The sequence below is a fragment of the Populus euphratica genome, unplaced genomic scaffold, assembly GCF_000495115.2.
Source record: "Populus euphratica unplaced genomic scaffold, PopEup_1.0 scaffold2.1, whole genome shotgun sequence".
NCBI lineage: Eukaryota > Viridiplantae > Streptophyta > Magnoliopsida > Malpighiales > Salicaceae > Populus > Populus euphratica.
The window spans coordinates 6,449,669-6,463,669 of NW_011499846.1; the positions used below are offsets into that span (position 1 = coordinate 6,449,669).

Genomic DNA, 14,001 nt, shown 5'->3' on the forward strand with positions numbered 1-14,001 from the left:
GTTTTTCCCCCCCCCTCCCCCCCCCCCCCCCCCCCTTGTTTACTGACAATCTTTCGTTTTCAATCGGCATTTCATTTCTTATTCAATTCCCTTCTTTTGAATGATCACATCTTTTGGGGTATGTGTTTGGAATCCAAGGGGAGTCAAATGGAAGTGGGTACCTTTCCTGTTTCAAAGTTGGGCATGCGGGTCTGCATAACATGCCTGTGACAGTTGGAATTCGATTGCAAAGTATGTGGAGAAGTTTCTGCTAAACAATTGATGATGAGATGAATTTAAAATAAGATCATTGACATGGATAATGCACACATCAAATCACATAGAAGTTATATGTCAATGGCTAATGAGGATAGGTTCTTTTGTTCTTATCAAATCGCGTAGAAGTTACAAATTCAAATGCCATCCTCTACTTGAAATCTACACATTCATGCAATGACATTGGTTTTTTCATCTCAATAACCGCCAGAAAATGCCATCTCTATACGTAGCTGATAGCTTCAATAAAAGCTGCCTGACACACCTAAAATCTGGTATTTGTGTATAAATACTGAAACGAGTAACCATGCTTCTTGAAATAATATAATTTGTGTCAAAGCTCAAACAATTTCCTTCCTTGTAAAACATCCAGTTTGAAGAAGTGTACAGTATTTTTCTTGAAAAGAAATGTTACAGAAATTATCATACAACATAACATATGGTAGCACCAGAGCAAAATCTATGACAGAACAACTAAACCCTCGGCAAATCAAGAGGGGGTGGGGGTGGCTACAATAAGCCACTCTTCCAATGCCTTCCTAGTAAGGCCAAAAGTCAGCACCGCCAGGCTTCTTTACAAGGATTTGGCTGTACTCAGGCCTGGACGTGAGATTCTTGAAGAAGAAAAAAGCAATGAGAAAGAACAGAACGAAGAAGATCTCAAATTCTGCAAAGCGTACAAAGGCAATGACCTTATTCATTACTCGAGCCAGTGCTGATTCATTCCTTTTGCTTCCACTTATCCTAACTTGCCTGATATCATTCCTGGCCATCTCTCTATATTACTCCACAACTTCCGCTGTTTTAATCAATTATTATCTGTGTTGTAGTCAGCAAAGCAGATGTCAGGACAAAGAGCCGATTCATAGAAGCAGTATAAGCTTAGAAAATGGGGCTCCCATCTGATTCAAATAGATGAGCAAACTATAACAAAAAAGGATAGGGCCTACAATGGCTACAAAGCATGAAACAAAGGGTGCTTGCAGGCTAAAGCTGGACAATCTGTTCATTTTGAGGTTGCATCACGCTCTTAGTAATTTGAAAAATTTAAGATTTGCTTGGTTAATCCAAAACAGCAACTTCATGTCATGCTAAAAGAAAGTTCAGCAAGAATATCTATATCAAGCATTCTATAGTAACTAGACAAGAAGTTAGTCTCATGGGTCTCTCAAACTCCTTAACCTTTGTGCTTCCTTGAGTATTTGGGTATATACGATGCAGCAACTATATACAGGACCAAAACAATTGAAAACCTATCCAACAGAAATCTAAGCTGAATGAACGTTTTTATTTAAAGCAGCAATATCCAAAAAAAAATTATTTGAAAGAACCCTGACACAACAAGTGTTACATGACAAGCATATTATCCAATAATAATAAATAAATAAATAAAACATAATATAACAAACATACTTGTTCAGCACCTACGAAACAAGAAAAACTGCTCAGCAGATCTAAACACATCAAGACCTGCTCTTCAAACAAAACTCTTAAAGATAAAATCTAGCCCCGAAACAACTGCAAACTACCATCATACAGACACATCCTCGAGTGGAAAATGCATCAAAAGATTATACCAATAAGCCTCCCCAATACCTTGCCTATCATTTTCCTCCAATCAGGTCACAAGTAGTAACATCCAATACCCGTTTTCTTTTTTTAATTAAAACCATTTTATCCTAAATTTAGAGGTCGAATTACTCTAAATTCTAACAACGGTATTCATTTTCATTTGAAAATCAGCGCCCTCGAAAAGAAGAAAATTTTTTGAAAGTCATCGATTGTCTATTAAGATCGAAGATTTACAATTTAAAAAATTCTAGGATTCATATAGAATCTTCAAACAAAAAGAAAAGATTGTACGATTAGAATTAAACGCATAATCAGAGAGATACACACGCATACGAAAAGATTGATGAGATCCACCTACCTACACACATATGTGATAGATAGATAGATAGATAGATATATATATATATAGAGAGAGAGAGAGAGAGCGCACCTCTTGTCCAACCGCGAGGTGCAGCAATGGAGAAATCGGAGCGAGCGAGCGATTAATGATTCCTTCCTTTATCTGGATTTATACCAAGTGACGCCTCCTCCTTTTTCTTTTTTAATAATATATCATTTCACGTTGGTTTTCCTTTGACCGCCTCTTATTGACTGGGTTGACCGTCAAAAACGACGCCTTTCCCTTTTAATAAGAAAATAATGCCATTCATTCCCTCAAGTTTTAACAGGTCTATGTTTTCTAAACGGCAGCGTAACGGTAACATGAAAATCGAAGACAAGCGACCTCGATGGATTCCTTGACAGATATCTGTCCTGGAGCCTTCTTCTCTTCGCCGCCTGCTATTTTCTATACAAATTGAATCTTACTATCTCTGTTACCCAAATTAAACTTTCGAAGCCGCTATTTCATTGGTTCGGTTGAAGTAGAGTACAATTGTGTTTCATTTTTTTTTGGTTAATAACTTCGGTCCGGACCCATTTGAACACCCGATTAATCAAACCTGAGACCACAGAGGGAGCAAACCGAAACCGCTATTTCATTGGTTCGGTTGAAGTAAAGTACAATTGTGTTTCATTTTTTTTGGTTAATAACTTCGGTCCGGATCCATTTGAACACCCCAAATTAAACTTTCGAAGCCGCTATTTCATTGGTTCGGTTGAAGTAGAGTACAATTGTGTTTCATTTTTTTTTGGTTAATAACTTCGGTCCGGACCCATTTGAACACCCGATTAATTTTATAAATTCTAAAATTAATAATTATATAAGTTTTTAATCATTATTATATTAAAAACCACAAAATTTAAACATAAATCTATAGAAAAAACAAACCTTTTAATTTTAAACTCTTCATCACCTAAGCAATTGTGTTTCACTTCTTAATTAAACAGATCATGCATCACTCTTTTTTTCTTTCGGGCTCTGTTAAATTATAGATTTTATTTAAGATAATCTCAGCTCAACTCTCTGCTATGTCATGTCATGTTAGTGGTATTTGTTTGATAATTTAGTTTAAAATGTTTTTAATTTAAAAACATATTAAAATATATTTTTTTATTTTTTATATCACCATGTTAAAATATAAAAAAAACATTAATTTAAATCTTTTTCAAGTTAAATATACTTTTTAAATACATCTAAATACAATTCCATACTCTTAACAGGATATTATGCTCATTAAAATAAAGTTTCATCTACTTCCTTTCATGGCTTTCAGCCCATATTTAATTTTATAGCCGCCTTGTTAGCTTTAATTTGCCTAGCGTTAAATTGATTTGAAGGTCTCATTGAAATTGCTGGTCAAATGATTAACATTAAGTGCATTTCTTTTTTCTTGCTTGCCCCTGTTCTGATAACTTAACAAAATTATATTTCTTCTTGGAATGCCACCATTTTAGACTCTACAAAAATTAGTGATTCTAGTTGTCTTTCTTTTGTAGTTTAATGTCAAACTAAATTTTCGACGTAGGATGCCGGGGGCTTCTAACACAAAACAACTAGATCTCTCAGATTTTGAGGAGCCAGAAAATCCATTAACAGCGTTGCAGATTTTCAAGTAAGCGAAAGACAAATGCCCCAGCTATCTTCACAATGGTCCTGTGCATGCCACCATGATTGGCATCCTTGGAAACCCGGGCCGAATTACTGAGATGAAAGAGGATTCCTGTGAGCGCTAAGATTCAGACTCGGTGACTGCAATCAAGACTATGCGAGTGCTGGCCTATTAAGCTCAGCTGTCTCACTCTTCAAGAACATTCCAAAGTTCAACTGCGTAAACTGGACTGAATCTTTCAATTCCCTTCTGCATATATTGGTGAAGGAATCAAAACTTGAGGCAACTCACCGTATTTTTTTGGAGAACTCATGGGTGGGATGTGAAGTCTCGCATTCATGACCTGAACCTGCTATTGGATGCTCTTTGTCAGCGTAATCACCTTCCAACCAAGTCTTCCAAGAGACGGATTATCAGGATCCCGTCCGAACAAGGATAGTTGTGCGAAGATGGGAGGCTAAACGAGGCCACACATTGTTATATTCCACGTTCTGGAGGATATCTCAAGAGGGGAGCGGTGAGGAATGAGGATATTGTGGTATATAGTACACTTTTGGATGCTTTATGTGATATCAGGCAGGATGAAGACGCCTTGGAAATCCTCGGTAAGATCCTAATGAAGGGGGTGAAGGCACCTAAGCGATGCCGGGATCGTCTTGATCTTAGTCAGTGCAATAATGGTGAAGATATTAAACCCACTAAGCGTTTGATTAATGAAGCTCTCATCAGAGGTGGAGTTCCCCGTTTGGGTAGTTATTTGGCGATGGCTGTTGATCTTTACCGTGAAGGCAAGACTGGTCAGACTGGTAAAGCGCTGGATAAAACTCAAGAGAGAGGCTATAAAGACCATCACTTGGGGCTTATGAAGCGAAGGTCACCGCATTGTGAAGAAAAGGTAGTAGGGGCGGTGAAGCCATTAATGTAACTGTAAGGTTGAACGTATATTGTCTTGTTGAAAGGCTCAAGTGACGCAGGGAATTCTGCAATCGCTGTCGGATACTTGAAAAAGATAGCTAAGCAGGTTGGTTGTGTTGCCAACCAGGAAACTTAATTATGGCATTTTATTGGATGGACTTTGTTGAGATGGCAGGTTCGTTGAAGCAAGTAAGGTTTTGGAAGAGAAGTTTATTAAATCATATTGGCCACCTGCCGACACCTACAATATGCTTTCAAGGGGTCTTTGCTCCATGCGCGGGCAATGTAAAGGTGTTATGTGGTTAGAGGAGATGGTCAGCCAGGACATACGCTAGCTGAACTTTCTGTGTGGAACTCCTGGGTAACTTCTGTACGTTGCAATATGGTTGATGTAGATTTTAGCTGTCAGACATTTAATCAGCTTAGCAGTTGTTCATAGCCAATAGTGTTAGAGCATCTGTCATTTACATGAAGTTTGTTCTGTTAGATGTCCAGTCTGACTTCCACCTCCTCTCTTAACAAGTTGGATCCTTCAATATTCAAGAGCTCCTGAAGCTTAGAAATGGTGCTAGCACCTTTTTCCTGTTTCCATATATCCTTCTTTTGCATGATGCTGCCTTGGAGTTGTCTATATGGATTACTTGAATTTACTTGTTGTGTGTTGGTTTAGACTGGACGTTGGAGTACAAGAAAAGAAAGATTTTTCCCTTTCGATATGGAATTGTTTTCTAATTTTTTGTTTTGTTGCCAGAAAAACTCTCTTTCAAAAGGAAGAGCCTTTCCTTGGAATTCATGATCTTGAAGGTAAATAAAGCGGTAAAAATTTTCTTGATAAATAATTGAGAGACAAACAGATTTTATGGATGCAGGAAGCAGTAGGAGAAGGTACAAGGACAATAAACAATCTTCTAGATACTGACATGCATTCATTTTCTTCTAACCATCTTTATCATGTTTTTGTTTTTAAATTTGGTTCATTTAATACCATTATCTTTTTTTATCATATATTTAAATAAAATTATTTTATTAGATCTAGAAGTATCTATAACTCAAATTATAATTTTTTTTAATACATCAAACAGTATTTAAATATTATTTTTTATATTATTTTTATTGTAAAAAAATCAGTCCAGCTGACGATGAAATACGAGCACCTCACGAAGAAACACGACTATTTATTTTATAATACTTAAAAGAACTTCTTCTTTTTTTCGTTTCCGTATCAAGCATAACAATGTTATTTCTTTTTTCTTTCAGATCATACAAGAAGGATTTGTCGCTTTTGAACCATGCATGAATTACACTTAGGATTCTTAAATGGATGACAAGATTTGAGCAACCATTAAAACCAGCTCTTGAAGTGAATTAAACTTCATTTTCTGGAAGCTTCACAAGACTTGTGCAATTTCTTAGATTTAAGATTAATAGTCTTTGTAAATCACCAATAGATTCGTGAATTTGAGCCAAACGGATGCAGTCTTCAAGTATTAGTTTTTCAAGGGCTGGGAGACCCGAGAAGTCTGGGGTTCTAATGAGATCATGCGAGTGATGGAAATCAAGAACTTTCAATTTTGAAAGAAACTGCGAAAATACATGAATTTAGTTGTTATCGATTGAAAACGGGAGAGATAGCTACAGAGAGAGACTACATACATACCGGTTTGCCTTTCCAAGCATCAATTAAACAGCTTTTGGATAGATCAAGAACTACCAACTTTCCCAAGCATACGTGATTTTGTATGGATCTCACAGGGAATCTATGCCAACATAACCATGTCAAAATCTTGGGAAAGTGCTCAAGCTTCCATGAAAATTAATGTAACTTAGTTGAAGAAATTTTACATCTAACATCTTTCTAAAAGCATCTGTGTTAAGGATGGGAAACAAACTTGTTCGGCCAGTTTGTAAGTTTCCCCCATCGGAAAAGTCAGAAAGTCATTATTGAAAGAAGTTAAGCCTGCGGTGATTGCTGCGAACCAATACCAAACGGGCTCTTAACGGGCCACCGGAGTAAGAACTTTTGGAAACATGAGGGCTGATATTGAATATTTAAAATATACGGGTCCAAGTGTAACATAAGAGCATCTCTGATAAAAAAGCTAAATAAAAAAATAAATTTAAAAATTTATTTTTTTATTTTTTATTTTTATTTTTATTTACTTCCATAACTTAACTAAATAAATAACTAAAATAAATATTTATTTTTTGAAGAGCTATTTTTATATTTTTCTATATAAATAGCAAAAGAAAATAATTGTTGGCTAGTAGCTATTTTTATAGCTAATGGCCAATAATGTATCTTTTTTCTTTAAAGTAGAAGGAAAGAAACTTTTTCTATTTTCTTTTTTATTTATAATTTCTATTTTCTATTCTAAAAGCGCTATTTTCTTTTGCTATTTACATCAAAAGGTATTTTATATTCTAAAAAAGAGATGTTTCTCTCAAATTTAGAAAAATAAAAATTAATTATTTTTCGGTTAATTAATAACATTGGTTGTGTTAATTAGCTGAAATTAAAAGGTATGCTTGTTTGAAAACTCTTTCTATTTTCTTTTTTAGATCTTTTAATTTTTTAGATCTTTTTTTATTAATTTGATATTTGTGATGATTTTTACTTCTCTGTTATTTTATGTTTTTGCTATGAGTTAAGGAAGACAATTTTTATTTATGATGTTATCTTTAATAGAATTAAAAGGAAGTAATAATGGTAGCAGATATTATTAAAGATATAGAGTGACATATTTGAAATTTATTTTTGATTGTATGTTTTAAATTGAGGTCAATTATATTTTTTCTTGTTAAAAATGCAATTAAACTAGTATATCAATCCTTATTTAGTTCAAAAAAATGATTAAATTATAATGTTAGAACAAGTAGGAAGCGATACTTATTACTAATTAAGATGTATGAAAACCACAAAATTGCTAGACATTGAATATGAATTTCTTTTACATTCTCTTATAATGTTTTAACTTGAGTTTTTTTTTTTTTTAAATATAGATGGATTCAAATTTTCCAAACTTTTTTACCAACTTTTTTATGAGTGAATCAAAAGATATTCTCTCTCAACCAAATGATTCTAATCAATTAATTGATGACTTAACATACTTGAATTTAAATGTCCATATAATAAAAAAAAATCACAAAAAAATAAAAATTTCTCACTATAGAAAGATTGTTTACTTGTATTTGCATGACTAAATACAAACAAGGATTCAATTAAAGGAGTTGAACAACAAACAAAACAGTTCTGGACTGAATTATTTTGTAGAGAATGGGAAAAACTTGAATAATCGTTTTCAAATAAGCATCCCAAGTAGATGGCAAGAAATAAATAGAGAAGTCAAAAAATTTGTTAGATTTATTACTCAAATTGAAAATCATCACCAAAGTGGAATGACCGAAGAATTAAGGGTAATTTTAATATTCATTTTCATGTTAAATTGTTTAACATATATTTTGATATTATTTAATTTCTCTAATTTTTTTACTAGATTAATGATACTAAAAAAATATATGCCTTTTGCATTGACAAACGATTCTAACTAGAACATTATTTGGTTATATTAAGAAAAGAACTCAAATAGCAATTTGAGCATGCAAGTCAACATCCAAGGTTAAACAAAAAACAAAAATATCATATCAATGCAAGTTTAGCTTCATTAGCTCCATTTACCCCTGATTCTGTTAGTTTAGGAAAATACAATGAACTTTTGATTTATCAAGATAGACTAATTGGTCACAAGGCTGCAAAAAAACAACTTAAATGTAAACAAGAAAAAGATAAAGTTGGGAAGGTAACTATGGCAAGTCTCTTGTAACAATTTAGGGATATTCTAGTTGAAATTAAGGATCAGAAGAAAAAAAATAAAAAAATTATATTAAAGCAACAAGTTATGATAATTCAACAAAGTTAAGAAAAATAAAAATTAGATAGGATTGAGAAAGAATAACAAATTATAAAAATGAATATTTCTAATTTGGATGAATTTTCTGCTATGTATTTCAAAATAGAAAGTTAGAAATTATGCAAAAGAAGGGTTTTAATTTTAAATTAACTAGAATGATTTATTGTTTAATGTAATGTATTTTTAATTAAACATGTAAAAAATTCTTGGTTATTTTAAATATATTGTTATAAAAGTTATATAAATTCATAATACCTTTTTTAAGTTCTTCTAACACTTAACAACAATAAGTAGGATTAATTAACTTAAAAGATAACAACTATAATGGAAAAAAAATATTAAACTTGAAACTTATGCTGACATAAAAAGTTCAAATTTAACGATTCTACTCATTGCCATATTGTTCCCACAAATGTTCAATCGGATCTTCTTATAGTTGAAAGTTAGATGTTTTATCCCTGATTCAATTACGAGTTTGAAGAAAATCATATAGTTCTAGTATTTCACCATATGACATTGATATAAAAGAATTGATGTCACGTTTATAGACAAATCCAAGGTTCATTGCTCCTTCATCCGTAATAATCATATTATGTATTATTATGCAAGTTTTCATAATATTTGCAATTATTTTTTCATCCCAATATCGAAGAGATCGATGTACTATTACAAAATGAGATTGGAGCACCCTAAATGCTAACTTCGTATCCTTTCTTGCAGACTCTTGCTTATTTGCAAAATATTTTTTCTTTGCTCTTAATGGCTTTGAAATTGTCTTAATAAAGGTTGATCAATTAGGATAAATCTCATTTGCTAAATAGTATCCCATTGTATATTCATGCCTATTAATTGTATAATTTATAGGAGCAGTAATACCTTCAACAAGTACAATGAAGATAGTTGACTGATCAAAAACATTAATATCATTTAATGATCCAAAGATTCCAAAAAAGATATGTCATGTTCAAAGATCTTATGAAGTCATTGCCTCTAAAATTATAGTTGGTTCATAATAATGACTAGTATACATCCCATGCCATGCAATTAGGCATTTCTCTCATTTCTAATGCATACAGTCAATGCTTCCTAACATTCTTGAAAATCCATGTTGTTCTTCAATTGATAATAATCGACAAATATCGACCTTGTTTAGTGCCCTTGGATACCATTCACTAAAAACTTTTACGATTGTTTTGATGAAAGCTCTAAGACTTTCTATCACAATGATTTCTCCAATTCAAAGATATTCATCACTAAGATCTGTAGGAATACCATATGCAAGTATGCTGTGAGTTCTAGTTACCTTCTGAAGGCAAGATAAACTAAGAACACCAATAATATCTGTCCTTTGTTTGAAATATGGATTATGAGCTTCCACTACATGCGATCCAAAGAAAAAGACAACGAATCATCCTAAATCTTATTTGAAATTGACTTTTAGTGAATTTAAGATTTTTAGCAAAATAATCATTATATAAACTTAACTCAGCTTTTTTTTTTATTACGATTGAAAATATTGTGACCAATAATAGAGCCATGATACTCTGTTCTCCATGCTTGATTATTCGATTCTTCTTCAACAACCACAACAGTAGCAACTTGAAAAGCGAACACATGAGTATTATCATTAAAATCAAAAGTATCATAAAAATTAAATTTAGAATGATTCATGATGAATTTTAATGAAATATAATAAAGATTGGAGAAAAGAAAATGATGAGAAAAAATATTAAGGTACATGAGAATATTTATAAATGGATTATTTTTTAAAATTTTAAAATCTTAAAATGTTGGCGGTACCAACCCAACCATCTGCAACATCTGATTTCTCTAGTGAAAGTTCTTCCTCCATTCCGGCTGGGGTGAAGAGGGAAAATCAAAATTTAAAATGTTGATGGTTTTTTTCAAAGTTTGAATTTCGATTTACTTTTAAAAAATTAAATTTTTAACAATAACGTATAAAACTAAAAATTAAAATTATTCATATAAATAGATTTTAAGTTTAACTTTAAATTATATCTTTTAACTTTCATATTACTTCATTGATTTTATATTAATTTTATAAATTACTCATATTAATTATATAATTAATAACATTATAATTATATTATATATAAAATATTTAGTTATATAATTATAATAAAATTATTTTAACATATAATATATTAAAATATAATTGATTTTTATAAATATTATTTTATCATTAAAATATATATATAATTAAAAAATTTATATTTATACTATTCAAAAAATTATTTTATCAATTTAACTCTTCCCATGTTCATCGGAGATGCTCTCACTGAATATAAATGGGAGTGAAAAAATAATCTATCACCATGCGGGTATTACATAATGGGCCTACCCTTTACAACCACACTGAGCCCCGTAAAACACTCAAGCCCGCCTCAGACTGCTTCTAATACTCCTCTCTCGCTCTGATTCCCAAACCCTAGATACTATTCTGTGTTGCAGCAGCGCAGGCAAAGGTCAGGGCACAGATAGAAGCAACCATCTCAGATCTTATTTTCACAAGGTAAAAGCTCCTTTTCTCTTCTCAAAATCAAAATTATTTACGCTCTTTATTTATAGATAGATGGTAGATGTGATCCTTCTACTTTCCTGTGTTTAAATTGATAATTGTGGAAACTTTGTCTGTTGATTTCTTATATTTTCTTTGATGATTTTCATAGTTAAAGAAAGATGTCCGTTAGCGAGCTTGCTTGCACTTACGCTGCTCTTATTCTCTTTGATGAGAACATCCCCATCACTGTATCCTTCAAAAACTAGATAAATAATTCTATTGCTATCCGGTTTCTTCAAATAAGTTTTTAGGGTTTGTGATTTTTATTATAAAGCGGATTTCTTGGATTCTTTAACTATTGCTAATAGGCAGAAAAGATTTCAACATTGGTGAAAGCAGCCAATGTGCAAATTGAATCATACTGGCCAGGCTTATTTGCTAAGCTTGCTGAGAAGCGCAATATTGAGGACCTCATCATGAATGTTGGCTCTGGTGGTGGTGCTGCTGTTGCTGTTGCTGCCCCAGCTGGTGGTGCACCTGCTGCCTCTGATGCTCCCGCCGCTGAGGAGAAGGTGAGAAGAAAGGAACAAATCGGATTTGTTGAAGTGGGTGGTGGTTGTTTTAGGTACTTGATATTTCTAACTGTTTTTTGATTTGTTTTATGAATTTTACAGGAACCAGTTAAGGAGGAAAGTGAGGATGAAGACATGGGATTCAGCTTGTTTGATTAGGAGCTCCTTTCAGAATGCACAAGTCCTCTGCTGCTTTTAGTGGTTTAAAGAGTACAATTTTTGCACCATATTGCAGTTTTTTGTCGTTATAAATATTTTATTGGTGATGTAAGACTTTTTAGAGAATCCTGTATTTTTATCTTCATGACCTGATGGTGCTTCTAGATATAATAGAAGTTTTTTAGATGAGTTTTGATTCTTATGATGTTTCCTATTGTTGATCTGACGGTTCAGTGTTGATGGTAGGTTTAATTATTTGCTATCCTGTTGCATGTTTAGATAGATCAGTGTAATCTGATATTTCCCTTTGAATGCTTCAGATGTTATGGTGTTGTCAAGATCTTTTTGTCATTGGCTTAAAAATGGTTTTGTTTTAAAGTTCTTTTCCAAACATAGACAGGTCCCGTAATCTTCAGTTCTGTTTTTTTTTTTCTTTTACCAGTTTCTTGGTCAATTACAAATCAATGACATTATTGTTTGTCTACGCAATGATATTAGTGTCATGTACAAGGCATCTTTGCATATCATGCAGCAGCTATCAACCCATGTTGATACTTGATAGTAATGAATTTTTATGATTTGGATTGTTGTATTTGCTATTTTCTTTGAAATATTTTGCTATTCAAGAACTAGAATGCCTGTCTTGAGCTATTTGCTTACCCGGGCAAGTACGGGAACCATTGTTGATGTCCGATTCTTTTCTGCCGGGTATATGCATGCATTCTGGGCAATTGTGATTAATCGAATATGCTACTTCTATAGATGTTTGCTTTGCTAACGCTGTCATCCTGTAGTGAAGTGATTAATAGCGGCATCTTTATTAAGTTATAGTTAAAACCCGAACTTGTCAATCGAAATTTATTGGATGTACTGCTCTTGTAATGTGTGAAGTGAGCATTTAACGTTTTTCTCCATGGACCTTGCGTTCTCGCATCATGGATACCATTGATGGTGGCATAGGGTCATAAAAAATTTGAGCTGTACTGTTCTTATAATGCAGAAGCAGCTTACCTGATTTGGTCAGAGACTAACATTCTAAGTGTTTATTTTTATAATTTTGATGTATAAGTGTTAAAAATTAAAAAAAATATATTTTAATATAAGCAAATTTGTTAAAAAGTATTCTGCATCATATATAAAACACATACTTTCAATCTTGGGGAACTACAAGTTACTTTCGCTGGCTCTGCTCCCTACCATTTCATGGGTGTGTTTGGTACATGTTCAATCCCCAACCATTTCATGGATGTTTTTGGTATATTTTCAATCCTCTCCCCCTATTAAGATATGTTCCGTTGTGAGATACATTAAGTTGTAATATAATGTGATCAAATTATAGTTGTTAGAGTTCGATAGAGAGCTGACTCGGTTCAGGTTTCTGGTTACCAAGGCATTTGATCAATTCACGCGTAATTATGGTAATTTGACTATCATTTTTGTTTTAAAAGATGTCATTTTTTTTTTTTTGAATTTTGATTCGATGGGGATTTAGTCATGCTATTGGGGTTGTGGATCAACATATCAGGTTGTCTGAGTTTTGTTAGGTAAATATAAAAAATAATTTGAGTTTGATAATTATAAATCAAATTTATAATATAATGGAATGGAATTGAAATATTTATTATATTTTTTTTATTTGTTTGCAAAACTTTTAGAAATGTAATGTAGAAGATCACAGAGTGTTATTTTAGTCCTTGTAGCATTTGAAAAATTATTTTCGATCCTAAATTCTATTTTTATTTATAAATTGGTCTTTATTAAAAATTTATTTTTGTCAAGATTATCTTTCGAGGCTATTTGGAAACACAGTTTAATCTGTATTTCTAAAAAAAATTAATTTTTTTTTGTTAAAATTTAATATGGTTTGTGTGTTTTGGATCGTTTTGATGTGCTAATATTAAAAATATTTTTTAAAAATTAAAAAAATTATTAACATTATTTAAAAAACAATTATTACCACACTACAAGCATATTCTTATACATTCTTATGGTTCATCACGTGACTTTCTAACTTTCTTATGCAATGCTTGTAATGTAATGAGTTATTATTTTTTTTAATCCATGTACTATATAAAATTTATAATTCAGTTCATGATAAAAAAAAATTA

General features: G+C 32.1%; 1 protein-coding gene, 1 long non-coding RNA gene and 1 pseudogene across 4 annotated transcripts in view; 2 read left to right on the forward strand and 1 right to left on the reverse strand.

The window, feature by feature from the left end:
* The window catches only part of LOC105135858 (uncharacterized), a 3,257-nt gene extending 841 nt beyond the window's left edge, over positions 1-2,416 (reverse strand). Inside the window, exons 1-2 of the long non-coding RNA XR_844266.1 lie at positions 2,258-2,416; positions 162-1,074 (exon numbers count right to left, since the gene is read on the reverse strand). This is a non-coding gene — a long non-coding RNA (uncharacterized LOC105135858). The remainder of the gene's footprint in view (positions 1-161; positions 1,075-2,257) is intronic.
* Positions 2,417-3,735: 1,319 nt separating this feature from the next.
* On the forward strand, positions 3,736-5,172 carry LOC105138330 (pentatricopeptide repeat-containing protein At1g05600-like; annotated as a pseudogene).
* A 5,863-nt stretch (positions 5,173-11,035) lies between these two features.
* Positions 11,036-12,095, forward strand: LOC105135877 (60S acidic ribosomal protein P1-like). Of its 3 annotated transcripts, none has more exons than XM_011040966.1 (4): positions 11,036-11,174; positions 11,338-11,410; positions 11,531-11,734; positions 11,834-12,095. In XM_011040966.1, exons 2-4 carry the CDS (start codon positions 11,342-11,344, stop codon positions 11,891-11,893), a joined length of 333 nt encoding a protein of 110 aa, XP_011039268.1. In that variant the 5' UTR covers positions 11,036-11,174; positions 11,338-11,341; the 3' UTR covers positions 11,894-12,095. The 3 variants fall into 3 exon arrangements, with proteins under 3 accessions (XP_011039268.1, XP_011039274.1, XP_011039261.1); XM_011040972.1 differs by having other exon boundaries at positions 11,037-11,174; positions 11,332-11,410; positions 11,837-12,095; XM_011040959.1 differs by having other exon boundaries at positions 11,039-11,174; positions 11,332-11,410.
* The last annotated feature ends 1,906 nt before the right edge of the window (positions 12,096-14,001 follow it).